The following is a 27,328-nucleotide window of genomic DNA, read 5'->3' on the forward strand; positions in this document are numbered from 1 at the left end:
CCGCCTGGACCTCCCAAAGTGCTAGGATTACAGGCATGAGCCACCACGCCTGGCCAAATATATATATATTTCTAAATAGCTAAGGAGTTGAGATTAAAATAAAACTTAGGAGCTGAAGACATCAGTAATAATGAGGGTACTGATAACAAAAACCTATCAGATACAGCCAACATAGCCTACAGAAAATACAGTGTTCAATGAATCTTTATAAAAATAATGACAGAAAATGAACTATGTGTTCAATTTAAGGATAAGAACGACAAAATAAGTCTAAAGAAAGCAGGAAAGGGGAAGAATTAATAATAAATAAAAGCAGACCTTAATAAAATAGAAAATAGTCCAGTAAACTTAATTGATAAAACCAAAAACTAGCTTTTTAAAAAGACCAGTAAAATAGACAGTTTTTTAAAGAGAAAATTTATAAAACCAATTTAAGAAAATTTATAACCAATTTAATAAAGAGAAAAGACATAAATGAACTGTATAGGAATGAGAAATTCAACATAAAATGAACTCAGATGATTTTCAAACTTATGAGAGTACGGTATCCTATTAGGTTTGAAACAATCTGCTGGGCGCAGTGGATCACTTGAGGTCAGGAGTTTGAGACCTGCCTGGCCAACATGGTGAAGCCCCATCTCTACTAAAAATACCAAAATTAGCTGGGTGTGGTGGCACATGCCTGTAATCCCCACTACTCAGGAGCTGAGGCATGAGAATTGCTTGAACCTGGGAGGTGGAGGTTGTAGTGAGCCAAGGTTGCGCACTCCAGCCTGGGCAACAGAGTGAGACTCTGTCTCAAAAAATAATAAAATAAATAAATAAATTTGAAAATCTGAATGACCTGGGTGCTTTTTCTAGGAAAATATGTGATAACATTGGTTCAAGAAATAGTAGGAAACTTGAATAGATCATTAAATATAGAGAACATTGTAACATTAAAGATTTCAAGCCCAGGCAGTTTTTAAGCCTAGATGCTAATTTTTTCAAATCTTAAGGACCATTTGCTTCCCAGATTACATTGCTTTTTCCGGGACATAAAGGTAGTAAATTTAGGAGCTTATTTTATAAGGTGGGCACCACCTTCATAGAAACACTGGGTGAGGCCAGGCATGGTGGCTCACACCTGTAACCCCAGCACTCAGAGAGGCCGAGGTGGGTGGATCTCTTGAGTCCAGCCTAGCCAACATGGCAAAACCCTGTCTAAATTAAAAATAAATTTGGCTGGGCACGGTGGCTCATGCCTGTAATCACAGCACTTTGGGAGGCTGAGGCAGGTGGATCACCTGAGGTCAGGAGTTCAAGGCCAACCTGGCCAACATGGAGAAAGCCCTTCTCTACTAAAAATACAAAAATTAGCTGGGCGTCGTGGTGCACACCTGTAGTCCCAGCTACTCGGGGCGGTGGGGGAGGTGCGAGCTGAGGCACGAGAATTGCTTGAACCCTTGAGATGGAGGTTGCAGTGAGCCGAGATCGTGCCACTGCACTTCAGCCTGGGAGACAGAGTGAGACTGTCTCAGAAAAATAAAAATACAAAAATTAGCTGGGCATGGTGGCACACACCTGTAATCTCAGCTACCATTTTGAAGGCTGAGGCGTGAGAATCACTTGAACCTGGGAGGCAGAGATTGCAGTGAGCTGAGATCATGCCACTCCATTCCAGCCTGGGTGACAGAGTGAGACCCTGTCTCAAAAAGGAAAACAAGAAGATTACAGTCTAATGATTTCTGTGAACTCAGAGTAAACATACTAAATAATATAATAGTGGAATCCAGTCGGATATGAAAAACATTGCTCATTGCCAAATGTATTCATCCACTCTCATGCTGCTAATAAAAACATACCCAAGACTGGGTAATTTATAAAGGAGAGAGGGCAGCCGGGTGAGGTGGCTCATGCCTGTAATCCCAGCACTTTGGGAGGCTGAGGTGGGTGGATCACGGGGTCAGGAGATTGAGACCATCCTGGCTAACACAGTGAAACTCCGTCTCTACTAAAAATACAAAAAATTAGCCGGGCATGGTGGCGGGCGCCTGTAGTTCCAGCTACTCGGGAGGCTGAAGCAGGAGAATGGGGTGAACCCGGGAGGCAGAGTTTGCAGTGAGCCGAGATCATGCCGCTGCACTGCAGTCTGGGCGACAGAGTGAGACTCTGTCTCAAAATAAATAAATAAATAAATAAATAAAGGAAAGAGGTTTAATTGACTCACAGTTCAACATGGCTGGGAGGCCTCAGGAAAGTTAAAACAATGACAGAAGGGGAAGCAAACGTCGTCCTTCACATAGTGGCAGAAAGGAGAATGAGAGACGAGTGAAGGGGGAAGCCCCTTATTAAGCCATTAGATCTCATGAGAGCTTACTATCATGAGAACAGCATGGGGGAACCACCACCATGATCCAGTTACCTCCCACCGGGTCCCTCCCACCACACGTGGGGATTATGGGACCTACAATTCAAGATGAGGTTTGGGTGGGGACACAGCCAAACCCTATCACCAAGTATAATTTTTCCCGTGATTACAAGGTTGGTTCAACATTAAGAAATTTATGGCCGGGCATGGTGGCTCACACCTGTAATCCCAGCACTTTGGGAAGCCAAAGTGGGTGGATCACTTGAGGTCAGGAGTTCAAGACCAGCCTGGCCAACATGGTGAAACCCCATACCTACTAAAAATACAAAAAAATAGCCGGGTGTGGTGGCACACACCTGTAGCCCCAGCTACTTGGGAGGCTGAGGTGGGAGACTCTCATGAGCCCAGAGGGGCAGAGGTTGCAGTGACCTGAGATCGTGCCATTGCACTCCATGCTGGGCAACAGAGTGAGACTCTGTCTCAAAAAAAAAAAAAAAAAAAAGTGAAACACCATATGATTAACCCAAAATATAGAAAATGGTGTATTTTTAATACCCATTCCTGATGGTTAAAAAAAAAAAAAAAAACCCTGTAGAAAATAACAGGATATTTTCTAAACTTGATTATGGCTACCTACCAGAAATTTACAACAAACATTAAAATATAAATACTAGGTGCATTCCCATTAAAGTAAGCAAGAAACTAAGAGTTCCTGTGTCTCTGCATCTGTTTAAGTATATATTTGAGATTCCAGCTCATGTAGTAAGGCAACAAAAAGAATTAGAACTATTGGAAAGGAAGCAGCCAAACATTTATAGGTGACAGCATCTACAGAGCCAACCTAAGGGAATCAACAATTACAATTAATGGTTTCAGGGCCAGGTGGGGGTGGCTCACACCTGTAACCCGAGCACTTTGGGATGTCGAGGCTGAGGCAGGAGGATTGCTTGAAACTGGGAGGCAGAGGTTGCAGTGAGGCAAGATCATGCCACTGCACTCCAGCCTGGGCAACAAAGCAAGACTGTCTCAAAAAAAAAAAAAAAAAAATTAATGGGTTTAGTATGGTAACCTGAAACAAGATGGCATACAAAAATAAACTCTTCCTGGCCAGGCGCAGTGGCTCACACCTTTAATCCCGGCACTTTGGAAGGCCGAGGCGGGTGAATCACCTAAGATAAGGAGTTCAAGACCAGCCTGGCCAATATGACGAAACCCCATCTCTACTAAAAATACAAAAATCTAGCCAGGCGTGGTGGTGCGCGCCTGTAGTCCAACATACTTGGGAGGCTGAGGCAGGAGGATCGCTTGAACCTGGGAGGCGGGGAGGTTGCAGTGAGCGGATGTTGTGCCACTGCACTCCAGCCTGGGCAACAGTAAGACTCCGTCTCAAAATAAATAAATAATAAACTGTTCTTCTTGTTGGATAATATAGTAGAAAAGATTTTCCTTGTTTCTGGATGAAAAAGTCAGTATTGGACAGATATCACAACTCTTAAAATAATAAAATTAAATGCAATACCAATCAAAATTCAAACTAAATTTCTCAACTTGACCAGCTTGATCTTAAAAATCATTTGGAAGAGAAAAATAAATAAAATATTTTAAATGATAAATGGGAAAGCACCTGAATCTATCAGATATACAAATATTATTGTAAAATGTGGAATAGGCAAATAGGTTAGGGGAACAAAGTTCAAAGACATGCCCATTTATGAAATTTAGCATGGGATAAAGGTGGTATTAAAAGCCTTAATGTTGAACACATACAGAATAACAGTATAAAGTGGTAGAGAAAATATACCCTTTGGGTAGAGGTGGACTTCCTCAAGGTATAAAATGTAGAAACAAAAGGAAGACTGGTAAGTTTGACTGTATCAAAATAGAAAACTGTATGAAGAAAGGCCTCAAAACAGGCCAGGCACTGTGGCTTAGGCCTGGAATCCCTGCACTTTGGGAGGCCAAGGAGTTTGAGATCGGCCTGGGCAATGTAGGTGCAAGATTTTATCTTTACAAAAAATTGATTTAAAATATAGTCTGGCAGCCAGGTGCAGTGGCTCACGCCTGTAATCCCAACACTTTGGGAGGCCGAGGCGGGTGGATCACTTGAGGTCAGGAGTTCAAGACCAGCTTGGACAACATGGCAAAACCCCATCTCTACTGAAAATACGAGCATTAGCCAGACGTGGTGGTGTGCACCTGTAATCCCAGCTACTCAGGAGGCTGAGACAGGAGAATCACTTGAACCCGGGAGCTGGAGGTTGCAGTGAGCCGAGACTGCACCACTGCGCTCCAGCCTGGGCGACAGAGCGAGACTCCATCTAAAAAAAAAAAAAAAAAAATACAGGGATGTCGGCGCAGTCTTGGGACCTACCTGGGAGGCCTCAGTGGGAGGATCCTGGGAGGTCTTGCGCCACTGCACTCCAGCCTGGGTGACAGAGCAAGACTCTGTCTCAAAAAAAAAAAAAAAAAAAAAGGAAGTTAATTGAAAAAATCAAATTTTATGTGGGTATATAAAAGTAATCCCACAATTTATAGAAATATTTTCTTTAAAATTATTGTGAGTTCTAACCATTTTTTTGTGTGTGTGTATAATGCCATTCTCTTCCTCTGTGAAGTGCCTGTTCAGGGTGTTGCTACATTTTTGTTTTGTTGTGTTTTCTGTTGTAGTGTTTACATTTTTCTTGTCGATTCCTAAGAGGACTTTAGGGTACTGAGTCACCCATGGTCATGTGTTGCAGAGAAGTGTCACAGAGTGAAAACTGTCTTTTCCTTGATACTACCTTTAGATTCATGTTTGGGAAGACCTTCGCTAATCATGACTACATAAGTATTCACTTTTACTTTCTTAAGGCCTTTTTGTTTTCATTTCTTTTTATAGTAATGTCTAAGCCATCTGGAGTTTATGTTTGTTGATTATACAAGAAAGGGATCGAAGTGCTTTTTCTGAGTCATTATCCACATGCCGAAACATTTATTGAATAGCCCTTTCCTTATTGATCTGAAAACACCTTCTTATAAAACCTTGCATTGGTTTTTGGACTTGGTGTGCTTTCAGGAGCCAGAAGAACAGTCTTTTGATTATTGTAGCCTTATATTAATAATACATTTTGGCCGGGTGCGGTGGCTCACACATGTAATCCTAGCATTTTGGGAGACTGAGGCAGGCGGAACACCTGAGGTCAGGGGTTCAAGACCAGCCTGGCCAACATGGCAAAACCCCGTCTCTACAAAAAAAAAAAAAAAATTAGCTGGGCATGGTGGCGCCTGCCTGAAATCCCAGCTACTTTGGGAGGCTGAGGCAGGAGAACCTCTTGAGCCTGGGAGGTAGAGGCTGCAGTGAGCCGAGCTTGCACCACTGCACTCCAACTTGGGTAACAGAGTGAGACTCCATCTCAAAAAAAAAAAAGAAAAATACATTTCAATATGAGGTAATAAATTCTCCTAAATTTTTTGTTTTGTAAACCTCCTTGCTTCTCTTAAATTATTTTCCCAAAAAGCCTTAAGTGTTTTCCGTAGTAATTTTGATTTGGGAATGGAGTGAGTGACTTGGTAGAGGGTGCCATATGCCTTTTTGCCTTTCCCCAGTTTCCCCTACTGTTAACATCTCACATTTATGTGGTATATTTATTATAATTGATGAGCCAACATTGACACATTATTTCTAAAGTCCATAGTTGACATTAGGGTTTACTCTTTTTGTTGTGTATTCTGTTGGTTTTGACAAATGCCTAATGTTATATATCCATCAATCATACAGAATAAATTGACTGCCCTAAAAATCTCAGCCTCCCCCATTCATCCTTCCCTGCCTCCCTAAACCCCTCATATTTTTACTGTTACCGTAGTTTTGTCTTTTCCAGAAAATTACAATTACATAGCTTGTATCCTTTTCAGATTGGCTGCTTTGACTTAGCAATATGTACTTAACATTTCTAGGCCGGACACAGTGGCTCATGCCTGTAATCCCAACACTTTGGGAGGCCAAGGCGGGCGAATCACTAGGTCAGGAGATCAAGACCATCCTGGCTAACACGGTGAAACCCCATCTCTACTAAAAATACAAAAAAAAATTGGCAGGCATGGTGGCGGGTGCCTGTAGTCCCAGCTACTCGGGAGGCTGAGGCAGGAGAATGGCGTGAACCCGGGAGGCGGAGCTTGCAGTGAGCCAAGATCGCGCCACTGCACTCCAGCCTGGGCGGCAGAGCGAGACTCCATCTCAAACAAAACAAAACAAAACAAAAACCAAAAACATTTCTCCATGTGTTTTCATGACTGTGATATATTTTTAAGCATTTTTGTTGTTGTTGTTTACTTTCTTGCTTTAAAAAACTGACCTTTGCAGTTAGTTGAGGTCCTGAGGTTTCTCCTGTGAATCTGTTTGAACATCATATATATTTGGCATTAATTGGAAAGTGGTTTTTCCTTGGCCTGTGTGAAATACACTGAAGGTCTGCACCTGCCCGCGCACTTCACGTTGTACATGGGAATATACTATAGCTGCACATGTTCATGTAGTGGCGTTAGATGCCAAATAGTTCTAGGGCTTAGTTTAAGATTTGGGTACTTTTTGTCAGGAAGCAACAGGTGCTGGAGAGGATTTGGAGAAATAGGAACACTTTTGCACTGTTGGTGGGACTGTAAACTAGTTCAACCATTGTGGAAGTCAGTGTGGCGATTCCTCAGGGATCTAGAACTGGAAATACCATTTGACCCAGCCATCCCATTACTGGGTATATATACCCAAAGGATTATAAATCATGCTGCTATAAAGACACATGCACACGTATGTTTATTGTGGCACTGTTCACAATAGCAAAGACTTGGAACCAACCCAGATGTCCAACAACAATAGACTGGATTAAGAAAATGTGGCACATATACATTGTGGAATACTATGCAGCCATAAAAAAGGATGAGTTTGTGCCCTTTGTAGGGACATGGATGAAGCTGGAAACCATCATTCTCAGCAAACTATTGCAGGGACAAAAAACCAAACACCACATGTTCTCACTCATAGGTGGGAATTGAACAATGAGAACAGCTGGACACAGGAAGGGGAACATCACACACCAGGGCCTGTCATGAGGTGAGGGGAGAGGGGAGGGATAGCATTAGGAGATATACCTAATGTAAATGACGAGTTAATGGGTGCAGCACACCAACATGGCACATGTATACATATGTAACAAACCTGCACGTTGTGCACATGTACCCTAGAACTTAAAAGTATTTAAAAAAAAAAAAAGATTTGGGTACTTTTTGCCTGACTTTGTGATCTATAATAAGGCATGAAAGTAATTTTTAGATCTTGTTAGTGACTCAGCTTTCAAACAGGTATTTTCCACTCCTTTTTAAATCTTCTGGCTCAGTTTAATTGAAGAATACTCTGAGACTGCAAGTTGAGCTGTTTAAATCCAGGGACTGTTTGCACTGTTTACCTGTGTGAATTTGAATTTTGTTAATATAGGGCAACAAAAACAAAGTACACGAATGAATTGGATAGTAAGGTTGAAATAAGACTATAACTATAATCTAAATTTCAGATGGTTATATTTATAAAAACAGCTATATATTTTCATTGATTGTCAAAGTAAGTATACATTTTTTATTTTTATTTTAAAAATTTATTATTATTATTATTTTTGAAACCGAGTCTTACTCTGTTGCCCAGGCTGGAGTACAGTGGCGCAATCTCGGCTTACTGCAACCTCCAACTCCTGGGTTCATGTGATTCTCCTGCCTCAGCCTCCCAAGTAGCTGGGATTACAGGCGTGTGCCACTATGCCCGGTTAATTTTTTCTATTTTCAGTAGGAACAGGTTTCACCATGTTAGCCAGGATGGTCTCAATCTCCTGACCTGGTGATCCACCCGCCTCGGCCTCCAAAAGTGCTGGGATTACAGGCGTGAGCCACCATGCCCGGCCAGTCACTATACATTTAAATATAAACTATTTAATATGCTGCTTCTATCCAGCTTACATGTTGAGGTCCCTGTTGTCTTTTAAACCTTTTTTTTTTTTTTTTTTTAAGACAGTTTTGCTCTTATCGCCTAGGCTGAAGTGCAGTGGTGCTGTCTTGGCTCACTGCAACCCCTGTCTCCCAGGTTCAAGCGATTCTCCTGCCTCAACCTCCTGAATAGCTGGGATTACAGGCACGCACCATCACTCCCAGCTAATTTTTGTATTTTTAGTTTCACCATGTTGGCCAGGCTGGTCTCGAACTCCTGACCTCAGGTGATCGCCCGCCTCAGCCTCTCAAAGTGTTGGGGGATTACAGGCATGAGCCACTCCACTCGGTCTGTCTTTTCAACTTTAAAAGTTTGATAATGATGGAATCTATAATCATATTGTCTATATTTTCACTTTCTATTCAGTGACTGTTGTTTCTAATTATTGCCTTAAGGTAAAAAATTAAAAAGGCCCTCTGTCTTCAGAGGAGGATTAAAATATTCTCAGTTTGTGTTAGTTTTTGTTTGTTTTTTGAGATAGTGTCTGGCTCTGTTACCGAGGCTGGAGTGCAGTGGCTCAATCTCAGTTCACTGCAGCCTCCGCCTCCCGGGCTCAAACCATCCTCTCACCTCAGCCTCCCAAGTTGTTGGGACTACAGGTGTGTGCCACCATGCCTAGCTAATTTTTCTATTTTTTATAGAGACAGATTTTTGCCATGTTGCCCAGGCTGATCTTGAACTCCTGGGTTCAAGCAGTCTGCCTGCCTCAGCCTCTCAAAGTGCTGGAATTACAGGTGTGAGCCACCCTGCCTGGCTTCTTTTTTTTTTCTTCTTCTTCTTTTTTTTTTTTTTAAAGAGACAGGGTTCAGGCTGGAGTAGTGCAATGGCATGATCATAGCTCATAACTCTGGGGCTCAAACAATCCTCCCGCCTTGGCCTTTCAAAGTGCTGGAATTACAGGTGTGAGCCACCATGCCCAGCCTGTGTTAGATCTTTTTATTCTTTGGAAATTTTTGATTTCCAGAATGAAATTGCTGATCATTTTAAATATATATATATACACATATGTGTGTGTGTGTGTTTATAAGAGTGAAATGTAGGCATCTATAAAGATGATCAAGATATGATCAAGGTCAAAATTGTTGACTTTCTGGAGAATTCATACAAAGCCCTTTTACATACCACATCACATTGCATTTCACTGAAAGATGGGAGGGTATTCTAGAGAATTGTATTAGAAAGAGAAGACACATCGTAGGCCAGGCACAGTGGCTCACTTCTGTAATCCCAGCACCTTGGGAGGCCGAAGCAGGTGGATCACCTGAAGTCAGGAATTCAAGATCAGCCTGACCAACATGGAGAAAACACGTCTCCACTAAAAATATAAAAATTAGCTGGGTGTGGTGGCACACGCCTGGTAATCCCAGCTACTCTGGAGGCAGAGGTTGCAGTAAGCTGAGATTGCGCCACAGCCCTCCAGCCTAGGTGACATGGCAAGACCCTGTCTCAAGAAAGAGAAAACACATCATAGAAGAGGAAGGCAGATTCTTTTGTAGTTGCTACGTGTGATGACAGGGTGTTCACACACGTGTAAGATGTACCACCCTCCAGCCTTGTTACAATGTCGTCACATTACCCGACCGATGTGAAAAAAAAAAATAGAAGAGGAAAGCAGTGCCACAAATACAGGAAACTACATTGAGAAAGTTATATGCTGAGTAGTTTCTATTTTCTGTGTGGAGTTGGAGGTCAGCTGAAGGATGGGTTGCAATTAGGTGGTTTTCGTTTTGTTTTGTTTGTTTGTTTTGAGACTGAGTCTCCGTCTGTCACCCAGGCTGGAGTGCAGTGGCACGATCTCGGCTCACTGCAACGTCCGCCCCCAGGTTCAAGTGATTCTCCTGCTTCAGCCTCCCAAGTGACTGAGACTACAGACGTCTGCCACCACGCCCGGCTAATTTTTTTTTGTATTTTTAGTAGAGACGGGATTTCACTATGTTGGCCAGGCTGGTCTCGAACTCCTAACCTCGTGATCCGCCCGCCTCAGCCTCCCAAAGTGCTGGGATTACAGGCGTGAGCCACTGCGCCTGGCCGCAATTAGGTATTTAAAAGGGAAAAAAGGACCAGTCTAGACAACATATTGAGACCCTATCTCTACTTTTAAAAAAAATTAACCCATCATGGTGGCATGTGCCTGTAGTTCCAGCTATTCAGGAGGCTGAAGCAGGAGGATCCATTGAGCCCAGGAGCTTGAGGATGCAGTGAGCCATGATTGTGCCACAGCACTCCAGCTTGGGTGACAGAGCAAGACCTCATCTCTCTTTTTTTTTTTTCAAAGAGTGAGGAAAGGGGCCCGTGACAAGTAAATGATTCATCAGGAAGTAAATGATTCATCAGGTGGCAATGAATGACAACCATATACTATGACTTGACCTATCCTAATTCTAAAAATATAAATACATTATTAGCAGTATTGTAGATAATTGAATATCCTGCTCTTCAGTGCAGAGTAAAAACTGCTCCATCAACAATTGGAAGCTATATTTAATCAGATAATTCTGGGGATGCCTATTATGAATATGACCTGATTTTAAGGGATCTTCATTGTTTTTTAGGGCTTGACTTACTATACAGTGGTCTTCCTTTGTTTAGTTTGCTGTTTCATGTAATCTGCCTGTATACTTCTGACACTTCTGATAAATAGGTCTTTTAAAATTACTGTTTTCATTCAATTGCTTTTTCTTGCCTTGAATGTCCTACATAGTCTGTTTCTGTTTCTAGCCATTTCTCTCATTATTTTAATGCCACCTGATTTAGAGCAGTTTTTTTTTTGAGACAGAGTCTCGCTCTGTAGCCCAGGCTGGAGTGCAGTGGCGCAGCTTGGGCGCACTGCAAGCTGCGCCTCCCAGGTTCACGCCATTCTCCTGCCTCAGCTTCCCTAGAGCAGTTTTAAGTAATAGGAATGATTATAGCATCTTTGCCTTGTTCTTTGACACAAGTGTTTCTAGTGTTCTGCCATTAACTATTAGATTTATTGGTTGAAGGTTTGAGAGATTTCCTTTTTCCTGATGTTAATGAACATTCTTAATGAAGACCTTTCCGTTAATGGGGAATGTTTAAAAATCAAGAATGTTGAATTTGTTTCTGTTTTTTGAGACAAGAGTCTCACTGTGTCACCCAGGCTGTAAGGCAGTGGCGCCATCTCGGCTCACTGCAATACTCCACCTCCCAGGTTCAAGTGATTCTCCTGCCTCAGCCTCCCAAGTAGCTGGGATTACAGGTGTCCACCGCCGTGCCCGGCTAATTTTGTATTTTTAGTAGAGCTGAGGTTTCACCATGTTGGCCAGGCTGGTCTCAAACTCCTGACCTCAAGTGATCCACCCGCCTCAGTCTCCCAAAGTGGTGGGATTACAGGCGTGAGCTACCACGCCTGGCCAAGAATGTTGAATTTGATCAGATGTTTTTAGGTAAACATTGAGATCTCCATAATGTACCATTCTGATTCACTTGGTCCAGCTCAGCTCCCTGCCTAGGTAATACTTACTATTTCCTTTAAGTCCTCGCATCTTGCCTTTATAAAAAGATTCTTCCATTCAGTCTCATTTCTCTCGTCTTTGAATTAAATTTCATAGACTTCGGTAGCTTTTATTTTGCTCCTCAGATAGGTTTACAAGATCCTAGGAGGCAAGGGACCATATATAACTTAACCTTCTTTTATATTCCTTGGTATAAAACTGGAAATAACAAGCACTCATCCCTTCTTCCTCTTTCCTTTTTTCTTTACATGTTTTATAGTGAAATTTTGCTTTACATTTTAAAAATATAAATGTTTCAAACTATTCAATACATGACAGTTGTATTGGGTATCTTTCCTATTGTACAACCTGACTTTGCCTTATGAGTTTTTGAAATAATGCAAAATATTTTTACAGGAATATATCCTGAGTGGATCTCACAGTTGTAAATTATGCTGAACAACTAAGGCAAAATCTCCTCGTCTCTGGAAACGTAGCTGACCTCTGGCCTGTAGCAGGCCATGCAGTTTTTTTCTGTGTCAGTCAATAATATAGTAACTTTAAAACAACATAATTAGGAGTTCAGCTGGGTTAGTGTGACATTCTCTCTCCCTCTCCCCCAACCCCCTTTCTCTCTTAGACCTTTAAGTATTTTAGTTTTCAGTAATGTTATTTTTCTTAACAGGTTAAAAGGGTAAAGAGGGAAGCACAGATAAATAAGGATGGAGGCTGAAAACAACTGTTTAGTGACTGCCCTCTGTTTTGTGTTTCCATTACTCAAGAAATTTAATCCAAATACGAGAATGAACAGTAATGCATATTTTTTGTTTATTTATTTGGTTTTGCTTTTTAAAAAGTGCAGTGTGATATACTTAACTGGTAGATCATTTTTGGCTTTTGTTGCAACTGTGGGCTGGAGGGTATATCAGGATGTCATCTGAGACCCAGCCGTCTGATGAAAAGAAATGGAATGGAGCAGGCTAGTATACTGGGTACAGGGTTCTTTTTGCTTGATGGGGAAGATAAAGGTCCACTCACCCTGCATTGCCTGAATTACATTCTTCTTCACTTTGTCTCTGCCATGGATAAGGTCTCATTATAACCTCTTGCTGAACTTGTACTTGTCCTAAGACTGGTAGTAGTTAAATCCTGAACTACCTTTTGGAAGTAGTTATCTTAGAATGTGATGGTGAAGAATGGTAATGGCAATCAATTTGTCAGACAGATTTCTTAGGGTACGTGAGGTTGGAGAAGTATAAGACCTATGGCCAGGAACTCATCACATCTGTGCTGCCCTTTCCCTGAAGAGTCAGTAGGGTATTGTAGCATGAAAGTTTAGGAAGTCTTGGCTGGACACAGTGGCTCACACCTGTAATCCCAGCACTTTGGGCCAAGGTGGACGAATCACTTGAGATCATGAATTCAAGACCACCCTGGCCAACATGGCAAAGCCCCGTCTCTACTAAAAATACAAAAATTAGCTGGGCCTAATGGCACGTGCCTGTAGTCTCAGCTTCTCAGGAGGCTGAGGCAGGAGAATCGCTTGAACCCAGGAGGGGGAGGTTGCAGTGAGCCGAGATTGCCACACTGCAGCCTGGATGACAGAATAAGACTCCGTTTCAAAAAAAAAAAGGCCAGGTACAGTGGCCCACGCCTGTTATCCCAGCACTTTGGGAGGCCAAGGCGGGCGGATCACAAGGTCAAGAGATCCAAACTATCCTTGCCAATATGGTGAAACCCCGTCTCTGCTAAAAATGCAAAAATTAGCTGGGCATGGTGGCACACGCCTGTAGTCCCAGCTACTCGGGAGGCTGAGCCAGGAGAATCGTGGGGTTGTGGTGAGCTGAGATTGTGCCACTGCATTCCAGCCTGGCGACAGAGTGAGACTGCCTCGCAAAAAAAAAAAAAGGAAGCCTTGGCTGGGCGTGGTGGCTGATGACTGTAATCCCAGCACTGGGAGGCCAAGGCAGTCAGATCACATGAGGCCAGGAGTTTGAGACCAGCCTAGCCAACACGGTGAAACCCCGTCTCCACTAAAAATATAAAAAAAAAATTAGCCGGGCATGGTGGTGCTCACCTGTAATCCCAGCTACTCAGGAGGCTGAGGCATGAGAATCACTTGAACTCAGGAAACAGGCTTCAGTGAGCCGAGATCATGCCACTGCACTCCAGCCTGGGTGACAGAGTGAGACTCCGTTTCAAAAAAAAATTAGGAAGCCTTGTTACCTGTTTGAGACTTGATTGATATCCTGTGGCTGCAGCTTAGGGAATGATCCCCTGTATATCTCTGCCCTGGAAATAAATTTTATTCGCATTCTCTCCCAAGACTATATAGTTTCATCTTGTTATCTAAAACAGTATAGCCTGGGGTGGTGTGAGAGGTGTCTTTTGGAGGAGGGTACTAAAGATGACTCCATGTGTGCTCCTGGTGGTGTCATGCTTGATACTGCCTGGTCTTTTGTGTTACCTTCCCAGAGCCTTCAACAGCCCTGCAGACATCTCAGATTTGTTGGGCCCCTGGACCTTTTAGAGGAATGCATGTTATCTCCATTGCTGCCCTGAATATGCAAGCTTAGCCTTTTCAGTGTATCTTTTTTTAAAAAAATTTTTATTTTACTTTAAGTTCCGGGATACATGTGCAGAATGTGCAGGTTTGTTACATAGGTAAATGTGTGCCATGGTGGTTTGCTGCACCTATCAAGTCATCACCTAGGTTTTAAGCTCCACACGCATTAGCTATTTGTCCTGATGCTCTCCCTCCCCTCAACCCCCACCCCCACCAACAGGCCCGGGTGTGTGTTGTTCCCCTCCCTGTGGTCCCTGTGTTCTCATTGTTCAACTCCCAGTTATGCGTGAGAGCATGCGGTGCTTGGTTTTCTGTTCCTGTGTTAGTCTGCTGAGGATGGTGGCTTCTAGCTTCATCCATGTCGCCACAAAGGACATGATCTCATTCCTTTTTATGGCTGCATAGTATTCCATGGTGTACGTGTACCACATTTTCTTTATCCAGTCTGTCATTGATAGGCATTTGGGTTGGTTCCATGTCTTTGCTGTTGTAAATAGTGCTGCAGTAAACATGTGTGCATGTGTCTTTATAGCAAAATGATTTATATTCCTTTGGGTATATACCCAGTAATGGGATTGCTGGGTCAAATGGTATTTCTGCTTCTAGATTCTTGAGGAATCACCACACTATCTTCCATGGTGGTTGAACTAATTTATATTCCCACCAATCGTGTAAAAGCATTCCTATTTCTCCACAGCCTTGCCAGCATCTTTCGTTTCTTGACTTTATAATAATCGCCATTCTGACTGGTGTGAGATAGTATCTCATTGTGGTTTTGATTTGCATTTCTCTAATGATCAGTGATGTTGAGCTTTTTTTCATGTTTGTTGGCCACGTAAATGTCTTCTTTTGAGAAGTGTCTGTTCATATCCTTTGCCCACTTTTTGATGGTTTTTTTTTTCCCGTTCTGTAGGTTGCATGTTCACTCTGATGATAGTTTATTTTGCTGTGCAGAAATTCTTGAGTTTAATTAGATCCCATTTGTCAATTTTAGCTTTTGATGCAGTTGCTTTTGGCATTTTCATCAAGAAATCTTTGCCCATGCCTGTGTCCTGAATGGTATTGCCTAGGTTTTCTTCTAGGATTTTTATGGTTTTGGGTTTTACATGTAAGTCTTTAATCCATCTTGACTTATTTTTTGTATAAGGTGTAAGAAAGGGGTCCAGTTTCAGTTTTCTGCATATGGCTAACCAGTTTTTTGAGCACCATTTATTAATTAAGGAATCCTTTCCCCATTGCTTGTTTTTGTCAGGTTTGTTGAAGATCAGATGTTTGTAGATATGTGGTGTTATTTCTGAGGTCTCTGTTCTGTTCCCTTGGTCTGTGTGTCTGTTTTGGTACCAGTAGCATGCTGTTTTGGTTACTGTAGCCTTGTAGTATAGTTTGAAGTCAGGTAGTGCGTGTGATGCCTCCAGCTTCGTTCTTTTTGCTTAGGATTGTCCTGGCTTTAGTGTATCTCTTTAAATGGGTCTAGTAAGAAAACATCTCAGTTCATCAGCCTTTGACTTAACCTTGTTTTTTCTTCATATGAGCAATGAAATTAAAATGGTTACGGAACTCTTAGAACTTTTTCATTCTTAGAATGCTAGAGTATACAGTTTGTAAAATACTATTATTGGCCAGGCATGGTGGCTCATGTCTGTAATCCCAGCACTCTGGGAGGCTGACGTGATGAAACCCCATCTCTACAAAAAATACAAAAAATTAGCTGGGCGTGGTGGTGGGTGCCTATAATCCCAGCTACTCAGGAGGCTGAGGCAGGAGAATTGCTTGAACCCAGGAGGCGGAGGTTGCAGTGAGCCGAGCTTGCACCATTGCACTCCATCCTGGAGGAGACTCCATCTCAAAAAATAAAAAAATAATAAAAAAATCTTATGGGTGGTATTGATGAGGTGTTATGACTAGTATTACAGCTGCAGAAATTACCCTAGGGGATAAAAACAAATGAAAAGAATGTAGGAAGTCAGCTAAAGTGCTTAAAATCGAATCCTGGCATTTTCATAAACTTGTAATAGTTTAGAAAATAATTTCATTCGTTATGTTTGTAATAGTTTGATATTTAAGCCTAAGCTGTGTCTAGCTAGGATCTGTTTGCTCATGGATAAAAGTCCTTCATCTCAGTTTTGATTTTAACCATTTTCTTTTTTATTTTTCTTAACCATTTTTATTTTTTTAACCTCTTTTTGTGTGTGTGTGTGTGTGTGAGACGGAGTTTCACTCTGTCATCCAGGCTGGAGTGCAGTGACGCAATCTTGGCTCACCGAAACCTTTGCCTCCCAGATTCAAGCAATTCTCCTGCCTCAGCCTCCCAAGTAGCTGGGATTACAGGCTCCTGCCACCACACCCGGCTAATTTTTTGTATTTTTAGTAGAGATGGGGTTTCACCATGTTGGCCAGGCTGCTCTTGAACTCCTGTCCTCAAGTGATCTGCCCTCCTGGGCCTCCCAAAGTGCTGGAATTACATGCGTAGGCCACTGCGCCCAGCCTTCTCTGATTCTTTATAGTATTACTGGTTTTGGTCTACTCCATTTTACTTCTGTGTGAATTTCTCTTTAATTCTAGTGACTGGTTTCAAAGAGGTGAAGATTCCATCCTTAATAAAGCTGATGAGGCCAGGTACAGTGGCTAACGCCTGTAATCCCAACACTTTGGGAGGCCAAGGTGGGCGGATCACCTGAGGTCAGGAGTTTGAGAAGACCAGCCTGACCAACATGGAGAAACCCCGTCTCTACTAAAAATACAAAATTAGCTGGGCATCGTGGCGCCTGCCTGTAATCCCAGCTACTCTGGAGGCTGATGCAGGAGAATCGCTTGAACCTGGGAGACAGAGGTTGTGGTGAGCCAAGATCACGCCATTGCACCCCAGCCTGGGCAATAAGAGTGAAACTCTGTCTCTAAATAAAGAGCCGAGCGTGGTGGTGGGCACCTGTAGTCCCAGCTACTGGGGAGGCTGAGGCAGGAGAATGGTGTGAACCCAGGAGGCAGAGCTTGTCGTGAGCGGAGATCACACCACTGCACTCCAGCCTGGGTGACAGAGCAAAAAATAAAATAAAATAAAGCTGATGAAAATCAACTCTAGGTCAACAACTGAAGTTAGTAGCAAGCCCTAGAAGCACTCTTTAGGCTGTTAGAACCAAGAGTTTTGTGGGTTTTTGTTTTGTTTTGTTTGTTGTTTTTTTGAGAGAGGGTCTTGCTCTGATAGGCAGGCTGGAATGCAGGGGCTCACTCACAGCTTGCTGCAACCTCAACCTGCCAGGCTCAAGCCATTCTCCCGCCTCAGCCTCCCAAAGTGCTGGGATTACAGGTGTGAGCCACTGCCACCTGCTGAGGTTCTTCAGTCTTTACTTACTTCTTACTTTTAGTAACGGTAGTACACCTTGCTGAAGTTAAAGGTTCTACGTTAACTGGATCAGATTGTTGGCTTAAATATTGAGAGGCAGGGCATCAAAGGTGGTAGTGCTAAAATTCTCTGGATTTTTTTTTTTTTTTTTTGAGACAGAGTTTCACACTGTTTCCCAGGCTGGAGTGCAGTGGCGCAGTCTCAGCTCACTGCAACCTTTGCCTCCCGGGTTCAAGCAATTCTGCGTCAGTCTTCCAAGTAGCTGGGACTACAGGCGCACACCACCACACCTGGCTAATTTTTGTATTTTTAGTAGAGATGGAGTTTCACCATGTTGGCCAGGCTGGTCTTGAGCTCCCGACCTCATGATGCGCCCACCTCGGCCTCCCAAAGTGCTGGGATTACAGGCGTGAGCCACCGCTCCCGGCCTCTGGTCTTGAACTTCTGACCTTGTGATCTGCCCGCCTCGGCCTCCCAAAGTGCTGGGATTACAGACGTGAGCCACTGCGCTGGCCTAACCTACGTTGATTTTTGGCATGCTCATAATTACCTGGAACATAAAATTTTTGCTGGTAATTCCCTGTTATCTTTCTTTGCTGATTTGTTTTAAACATACCATTGAATTAAAGCCAGTAATCCCACCAGTTATACAATACTACTGGAGTATGTTTTGTTTTGTATTTTGAGACGTAGTTTCGCTGTTGTTGCTTAGGCTGGAGTGCAGTGGCACGAACTGGGCTCACCACAGCCTCCACCTCCCAGGTTCAAGTGATTCTCCTGCCTCAGCTTCCCAAGTAGGTGGGATTACAGGCATGTGCCACCACACCTGGCCTTTTTTTTTTTTTTTTTTTTTTTTTGAGAAGGAATCTTGCTCTGTTGCCCAGGCTAGAGTGCAGTGACGCGGTCTTGGCTCACTGCAATCTCCGCCTCCCGGGTTCAAGCAATTCTTCTGCCTTGGCCTCCCGAGTAGCTGGGATTACAGGGGCGTGCCACCACGCCAGCTAATTTTTGTATTTTTAGTAGAGACGGGGTTTCACCATGTTGGCCAGGCTGGTCTCCAACTCCTGACTTTGTGATATATATCTATATCTATCTATCTATCTATCTATCTATCTATCTATCTCTCTATCTATCTCTATCTCTCTCTCTATCTCTCTCTCTCTCTCTCTCTCTCTCTCCATCTATAAAGCCCAAAACATTTTTGGTCCCAAGCATTTTGTATAAAGCGTACTCAGACTGTAGAAGGCAAACATGAAAAGGCTAATTCAGCTTCTCTAACCTTCAAGTTCTAATTCTAAATGAATGTCTCATTCTACGACAGTACACTAAGTTTATACTGTATGATTGCTTTTTTTCACCCACTCCAATGGTTCAAAGTTATTTCTAATATGAAAATACTTTAGTTTTCTCAAAACTTTTCTCTGCAAAACTAAATTCCAGCTGTCAGCCCTTGAGCGTATAACAAGTGGTAAAGAAAGACTAAATGTAAATGTTAGCAAAATTGATGGTTGCTGTCACAGAGCCATAGCTTGATCTATAGAGTGCCTACAGCTTGTGAGGTAAGCAACACATTTGAAACTTATAAATATGAAGTTTCTCTTCTGATGTTAAAAAAAAAAGAAAAACTTATAACTAAGAATATAATATTATGGATGTAGTATGACAGGGGCTAAAATTTCTGGAGGCTTTGCGGGGGTGTCCTTTTTAATGAAATACTTGTATGATTTGAAAGGGAATACTCTTGAAAAGAGTATCTTCAGGGTTAATGAGATTTTAAATAAATTCTATTTCTTCAGAATAGAAATGAGGTCTTTTTTTTAGGAGTCATTTGAATTTTTCTTTCAGAAATCGAGCTATAGCAGATTATCTTCGTTCAAATGGCTATGAAGAGGCATATTCAGTTTTTAAAAAGGAAGCTGAATTAGATATGGTATGTTTTACTTTTTACAATTCAAAGTATAGTTAATGAGTGGATTTTTACTCAAGTATCTGTAGTTAACAGTTATGCACAATTTTGTCATTTGTTATTGTGGTCTACTTGGTACTGAACTTGATTTTCGCTTCTTTATTTTTTATTTTTTATTTTAATTTTTGAGATGGAGTCTCACTTTGTCTCCCAGGCTGGAGTGCAGTGGCGTGATCTCGGCTCACTGCAACCTCTGCCTCCCAGATTCAAGCGATTCTCCTACTTCAGCCTTCCGAGTAGCTGGGATTACAGGCACGCACCACCACACCCAGCTAATTTTTGTATTTTTAGTAGAGATGGGGTCTCGCCATATTGGCCAGGCTGGTCTCAAACTCCAGACCTCAGGTGATCCACCCGCCTTAGCTTCCCAAAGTGCTGGGATTACAGGTGAGCCACCATGCCCAGCCACTCCCTTTTTTTATAATCAGATTTTTAGTAATATTTGGGCTTAAAGATGAATGATCTTTGTCTTGAGGATCATAGTTAAGCCATTTTTTAAAAATTCTAAATTTATTTTCTCTAGAATGAAGAATTAGATAAAAAGTATGCTGGTCTTTTGGAAAAAAAATGGACATCTGTTATTAGATTACAAAAGAAGGTAACTAAGTCTTTTTTCTTTAAAATTAGTTGTATTCAGTTATATAAACTTTCTGAAAATAACATTCTTCTGCATTAATTAATAATTGCATCTAATCTTTAAAAAGCAAATAAAAATACATTTTTTGTGCTTCATGAAAAGTATGACCTAGGCATATTATTGCAGATACATGGTAATTCACATATCTGGAGTTGCTGACTGGGTTCAATCTGCATAGTCCTGACTTTGAGGAATTGATACTGAAAGAACTCATTTGTGCACTTAGAAGGAAAGAATACATGGAGCCATTGTGATTGATGCTGGGAAAAGAGCACTAAAATGTGCTCGTAGACAAGTCGTTTTTATCTCTGAGCTTTTATTTTTATCTGTAAATACAACAAATAATATTCCAGTCCTAAAATGGATACTTCATAGGCAAAGTTAGAATAAGTAAATAACATTGTTATGAGTTCATCATATAAAGCTCTTAGAAAAATGCTTAGCACATAGTAGATGCTCAATAAATATTAGCTTTTATTAATATTATTATTACCATATATAATGTGGTTTGGAAAGAACTTACTAAGAGTAGCAGCCTTAGAGGGACCAAGACAAATTCACTGCCCTTCTCTAATTAGTAGAGGACTCTGTCACCAGATACAAATCGAAATTTTTCTTTTTGTTAAAGAGTTAAGGCAATTGTACTGAATTTTTCTCAATTTTTAGTTTCCTCACATGACTTAGATTTTGATGCTGTACAAAATAAATAACTTTCATTTAAATTTGACAAATGCTTTGGAGATTACTGAAATTTTTTCAAGTATCCTACATACATAGTTGCAAAATAAAGGCAGTTTTTTAAAATGTCACATGCTATTTTTATTGAAATCTATCTGTACGTACGTAACTACATGTTCTTTTTCAAGGTTATGGAATTAGAATCAAAGCTAAATGAAGCAAAAGAAGAATTTACGTCAGGTGGACCTCTTGGTCAGAAACGAGACCCAAAAGAATGGATTCCCCGTCCGCCAGAAAAATATGCATTGAGTGGTCACAGGAGTCCAGTCACTCGAGTCATTTTCCATCCTGTGTTCAGTGTTATGGTCTCTGCTTCAGAGGATGCTACAATTAAGGTAATTTTTTGTTAAAAGCAGACTTAACGGGAGGCTGAAGCAGGAGAATGGCATGAACCCGGGAGGCGGAGTTTGCAGTGAGCCGAGATTGCACCACTGCACTCCAGCCTGGGCGACAGAGCCACACTCTGTCTCAAAAAAAAAGCAGACTTAATAGGGTGAAGAAAATTAAAAGATCCTGAAAATGAGGGCCTATGAGGAGGGACAGGAGGTACTCTGAAACGTGTGATTTGGTTCTAAATCTTAAAAGACAGAATTGGAATAAAATATCATTGTGGCTCCTGAGAGGCATGCTGCCAGGTAAGTTTGATGGTGAATTTGAGAAAGTCGGGTGTCACTAACTGAGTTGATGTCAGTACATCACCTTGTGCTTGAACAATTTTTGTTCTTGGAGAATGAAAAGTGTGTGTCTTACCTTTAAACGGAGGTTATGTGTGAAATACTGATTGACAAAACTAGTAATTGATAGGGTGAATCTATACTGCAAAAGAATTCAGTAGAGGATTCATTTAAATTGGGCTTTCCTTGATGTATTTAAAATTGGCTTTCCAGGAGTATGGGAATATACGAGCTTTTCATTTTATAAATTACGTATTTCATTAAAAATTTTTTTTCACAGTAAAAATATTATTACCTTTTAATGTTGTGCTTTTTTAATTAGGAAAAGAGTTGTTTTTAAGTTGCCTTTGTTCCAGACACAATAAAATGACCGTTGTATAAACCACCTACAGAAAGATAAGATAGTTGCAATACAGGTAGATTTAGGTAGATGCCTCTATCCTAAGGGTTATTTCAAAGTAAGTTACAGATATTAAGTTTCATTTACAAAAGTATAACCAATTGGCCGGGCACGGTGGCTCACGCCTGTAATCCCAGCACTTTGGGAGGCCGAGGCGGGTGGATTGCCTGAGCTCAGGAGTTCAAGACCAGCCTGAGCAACACGGAGAAACCCCATCTCTACTAAAATACAAAAAGATTAGCTGGGCATGGCAGCGTGCGCCTGTAGTCCCAGCTACTTGGAAGGCTGAGGCAGGAAATTCACTTGAACCCAGGAGACAGGTTGCAGTTAGCCAAGATCGCTCCACTGCACTCCAGCCTGGGCGACAGAGCGAGACTGTCTCAAAAAGGTAGTAACAACTAACCAAATAGTAACGACGGTTTGGCCTTACTACTAACAGCAGAAGAAATAAACACTGAAATTATGGGCCGGGTGTGGTAGCTCAGGCCTATAGTCCTAGGACTTTGGGAGGCCAAGGTGGAAGGACTGCTTGAGCTCAGGAGTTAGAGACCAGCCTGGGCAACATAGCAAGACCTCGTCTCTACTTAAAATTAGCCAGGTATGGTGGTTCATGCCTGTAGTCCTAGCTACTCAGGAGGCTGAGATGGGAGGATCGCATGAGCCTGGGAGTTGGAGGCTGCAGTGAGCTATGATTGAGCCAGTGTACTCCAGCCTGGGCGAAGAGTGAGACCCTGTCTTAAAAACAAAAAAATTGGACTGGGCGCGGTAGCTCATGCCTGTAATCCCAGCACTTTGGGAGGCCGAGGTGGGCGGATCATGAGGTCAGGAGATCAAGACCATCCTGGCTAACACGGTGAAACCCCGTCTCTACTAAAAAATACAAAAAATTAGCTGGGAGTGATGGCGGGCTCCTGTAGTCCCAGCTACTCGGGAGGCTGAGTCAGGAGAATGGCGTGAACCCGGGAGGCAGAGCTTGCAGTGAGCCAAGATCGCGCCACTGCACTCCAGCCTGGGCGACAAGAGTGAGACACACATACATATATATGTGTGTCAAATTGTCAAGGTATTTTACCTATTAAATAAGAATTCCCAGTGATGATAAGATTTTGATAAAGTAGTCATTCTCATTACATATGATACAGTCTTACGGGATATCAATTTAATAGAGTATATGAAGGCTTTAAAAGTTTATACTTTTTGACCCACTAATTGTTTCTCCCCATTACTGTCTGACCTAGGTATTATAAAATGAGGACAGAATTTTTTTATATTAAAAAATGTTCACTATAATGTTTTCTATAATAGTGATTTAGCCAGCAATTAGATTTTTTTTTTTTTTTTTGAGATGGAGTTTCACTCTTGTTACCCAGGCTGGAGTGCAGTGGTATGATCTTGGCTCACTGCAGCCTCCGCCTCCCAGGTTCAAGCAATTCTGCCTCAGCCTCCCGAGTAGCCGGGAGTACAGGCGCCCACCACTGTGCCTGGCTAATTTTTTGTGTTTTTTAGTAGAGACGGGGTTTCACCATATTAGCCAGGATAGTCTCGAACTGACCTCGTGGTCCGCCCGCCTTGGCCTTCCTAAGTGCTGGGATTACAGGCGTGAGCCACTGCGCCCGGCCATATTTTATTTTTTAACTCAAAATGACATATGCTCGTGTTCATTTGCTATTCGTGAACAGTTAACATCTTCTGAAATCTTTCCTTGGCCCTTTAGATGTCTGAGTTCTGCTGGTCTAGTAGGATTGAGTATTCATCCATTGTTCCTCAAATATTCTACATACAAATGCCTGCTATAGCCCTCTGAAGCTCCTTCCCTTCCCCTTCCCCTTTCTTTCCCTTTCCTTTCCATCTCTTTCTCTTTCTTTCCTCTTATTTCTTCCCCTTAAGTTTCCTTATTTACATGTCATTCCTGCTCTGAGACAGGGAGCGGACTGTGTCTTGTGACTTTATATACCTTATCACTGTTACAGTTGGTTATGTGATAGAAACCTTATAAATGTGCTTCTAGAGATAGATTTTAATAATTGCAACATTAGTTTTCCCTGTAGAAAAAGAGACCAATTTATACATGAGATACAATATTTCTAAAATAGTTATCCTTTGTTACTTGTTCGGTTAGTTACTCAATAAGGTGCCAGACTGGCCTGCTGAGTGCAAATGTGAAACAAGAAAGGAGTGATGGAGTTGGTGTTAAGCAATTTTCTGTTCACTTGACAGGTGTGGGATTATGAGACTGGAGATTTTGAACGAACTCTTAAAGGACATACAGACTCTGTACAGGACATTTCATTCGACCACAGCGGCAAGCTTCTGGCTTCCTGTTCTGCAGATATGACCATTAAACTATGGGATTTTCAGGGCTTTGAATGCATCAGAACCATGCACGGTAAGGGGTAGAGGATAGTGCTTTAATAGTAATTTCTATCATGGTACTTCAGAAGGAATATTGTTTCTAACAGTGTACAGTGTTCCTTTATTCACCTCTTAATTGTCAGTATTGGTGGAAGAGCATACCATGTAGATAGTCCAGGGATAAGCCACAGTAGTTGAGAGTGCTTTCTATTAGGAAGTTTTAAGTATCTTTTAGTACTTTACATAAAATATTTGTATGAGTATTTTTTGGTAAGAAAAACTGCCAGGTCATTTATCTGTATTTGAGTTAAAAATGGTTTTGTTTGTGTTTTAATTTTTGTTAGTTGGGAAACTGAAGTCCAGAGAGAGTAGGTCGAGTGAAAACGAGCCCAGATTCTCTTGCTCACTTAAGTGAAATGAGCTGAGCGCACAGACCCCATGCCCTCGTTCATTATTTCCCGGGTCTTGTTGTGGGAACTGTTTTCTGATGCAGTATGTTTTGTGGAAAGAGAGTAATTTGCTTTGGAGTCAGACACCTGGGTTCAGATTCCTACTTGTCTACTTACGGTATTAGAAAATTTAAACCTCTTTCATCTGCAAAACAGAGGTAATAATACCAGAGTCATAGAGTTGTCATGAGGATAAGATGAAGTCATAAGATAAATCATCTTGGTGTAGTACCTGCCACATAGGAGATGCTCATTACGTAGGGATTTTTGTTGTTTCTTTATACATGATGACATTTGAATGTTGGGATTTTGTACAAGGAACACATACAGATTATCCATGATGTTAACACATGAGTAAACTGTGTTTACCTAGAGGGCATAATTTGAAGGTTGTGTTTTCTCTGTCCCAAATTAAATGCATTGGGGAAGTTTATAATTACAGGAATTCCACGCATGAACACTGTTTTTTTGTTGTTGTTTTTTGGTTTTTTTTTTTTTTTTTGAGACTGTGTCTCACTCTGTCGCCCAGGCTGGAGTGCAGTGGCACAATCTTGGCTCACTGCAACCTCCGCCTCCCAGGTTTAAGTGATTCTCCTGCCTCAGCCTCCTGAGTATCTAGGATTATAGGCACGCGCCACCACGCCCGTCTAATTTTTGTATTTTTAGTAGAGACGGGGTTTCACCATGTTGGTCAAGCTGGTCTCGAACTCCTGACCTCCTGATCTGCCTCAGCCTCCCAAAATGCTGGAATTATAGGCGTGAGCCACGTAAGGTCTATCATTTATTTTTCTTTAAGTTGCCTATATCTTCTAGCTCTAACTTTAAAAAGAGTTCTTTCTAATGCATTTTTTTTTTTTACCCCCAACACCACCTTTTTTTTTTTTTTTTCTGGAGATGGCCTCTTGCTTTGTCACCCAAGCTGGAGTACAGTGGCACAATCTTTGCTCACTGCAACCTCCACCTCCCAGGTTCAAATGATTCTCCCACCTCAGCCTCCAAAGTAGCTGGCAATACAGGCAAGCACCACCACACCCGGCTAACTTTTTTATTTTTAGTAGAAACAGGGTTTAACCATATTGGCCAGGCTGGTCTTGAACTCCTGACCTCAGGTGATCCGCCCGCCTCGGCCTCCCAAAGTGCTGGGATTACAGGCATGAACCACTGCGCCTGGCCCACCATTTTAAACAGAGAACCAATTCCCCATTTTTCGTATCCATTTGCTTTATCTTTTTTATATCTTAGAATATCAACCTAGAAGCTAGGCACAGTGGCTCACACCTATAATCTCAGCACTTTTGGAGGCCAAGGCAGGAGGGATTGCTTGAGGACAGGAGTTCGAGACCAGTGTGGGCAAAATATGGAGACCTTGTCTCTACAAAAAATAAAATAGTTGTGGGTGTGGTGGTACCAGATGTGGTGGTACACACCTGTGTAGTTCCAGCTACTCGACAGGCTGAGGTGGGAAGAGCTCTTGAGCCCAGGAGTTCAAGGCTACAGTGAGCTATGATTGCACCACTGCGCTTTAGCCTGGGTAACAGAGCAAGTCCTTGCCTCACAAAAAAAAAAAAAAAAAAAAAAATTGTTTTCCTAGCGTTCATATGTAAACATTCAGACTCACTGAGGTAAGTATATGAATATATTCAAATGTTGATAATCGTGATGCCTTTTGTTTTTAAACCATTTGTACAGGTTGAAATTTAATCCTAAATGGAGTTGACTATTTCCTTGTGGATTGTTGTTTTACTGATTTTTTTAACTTTATCGTGTAAATCCAGGTTTCTTATCCAATTTGTATAAAATCCAGTGTATTTAGAACTTGCTTTGACATAGTGAAACCCCATGGTAAAATCCCATGGTCAATTGATGTTTCATTGCTCTTGGTGGTATATTACTTCATAATATATTGCTGTTATGTGTTTTAGGCCATGACCACAATGTTTCTTCAGTAGCCATCATGCCCAATGGAGATCATATAGTGTCTGCCTCAAGGGATAAAACTATAAAAATGTGGGAAGTGCAAACTGGGTAAGTAAGTTTAGTTGAAAAGGCATCAGCGGCCAGGTGCAGTGGCTCACACCTGTCATCCCAGCGCTTTGGGAGGCCAAGGTGGGCAGATCACCTGGTCAGGAATTGAAGACCAGCCTGGCCAACATGATGAAACCCCATCTCTACTAAAAATACAAAAATTAGCCGGGTGTGGTGGCGCACACCTGTATTCCCAGCTACTTGGGAGGCTGAGGCAGGAGAATCACTTGAACCTGGGAGGTGGAGGTTGCAGTGAGCCGAGATCGTGCCATTGCGCTCTAGCCTGGGCAACAAGAGTGAGACTCCGTCTCAAAAAAAAAGAAAAGGCATCAGCTTAAAGACATATTTATAAAAAACAAAATTGTGTTCTGG

The 27,328-nt window shown here is 41.9% G+C and overlaps 1 protein-coding gene and 1 non-coding gene across 12 annotated transcripts in view; both read left to right on the plus strand.

Annotated features, from left to right (window-relative positions):
* Positions 1-27,328, plus strand: part of PAFAH1B1 (platelet activating factor acetylhydrolase 1b regulatory subunit 1) — an 88,626-nt gene that overhangs the window by 52,688 nt on the left and 8,610 nt on the right. For 9 of the 11 annotated variants that reach the window (XR_010152717.1, XM_063798001.1, XM_016930498.4 and 6 more), the window contains 5 exon segments: positions 19,561-19,645; positions 20,205-20,279; positions 21,185-21,391; positions 24,348-24,516; positions 26,854-26,956. Coding sequence is in view for 10 of the 11 variants with exons in the window: in XM_063798001.1 (XP_063654071.1) it covers positions 19,561-19,645; positions 20,205-20,279; positions 21,185-21,391; positions 24,348-24,516; positions 26,854-26,956 (639 nt within the window). In the remaining variant the exon portion in view is untranslated. 11 annotated transcript variants of the gene reach the window in all.
* Positions 9,842-9,943, plus strand: LOC112206194 (small nucleolar RNA U13). The gene has a single exon (XR_002940391.2). It is a non-coding gene; the product is annotated as a small nucleolar RNA U13 (small nucleolar RNA).

This window comes from Pan troglodytes, chromosome 19 (genome assembly GCF_028858775.2).
Source record: "Pan troglodytes isolate AG18354 chromosome 19, NHGRI_mPanTro3-v2.0_pri, whole genome shotgun sequence".
NCBI lineage: Eukaryota > Metazoa > Chordata > Mammalia > Primates > Hominidae > Pan > Pan troglodytes.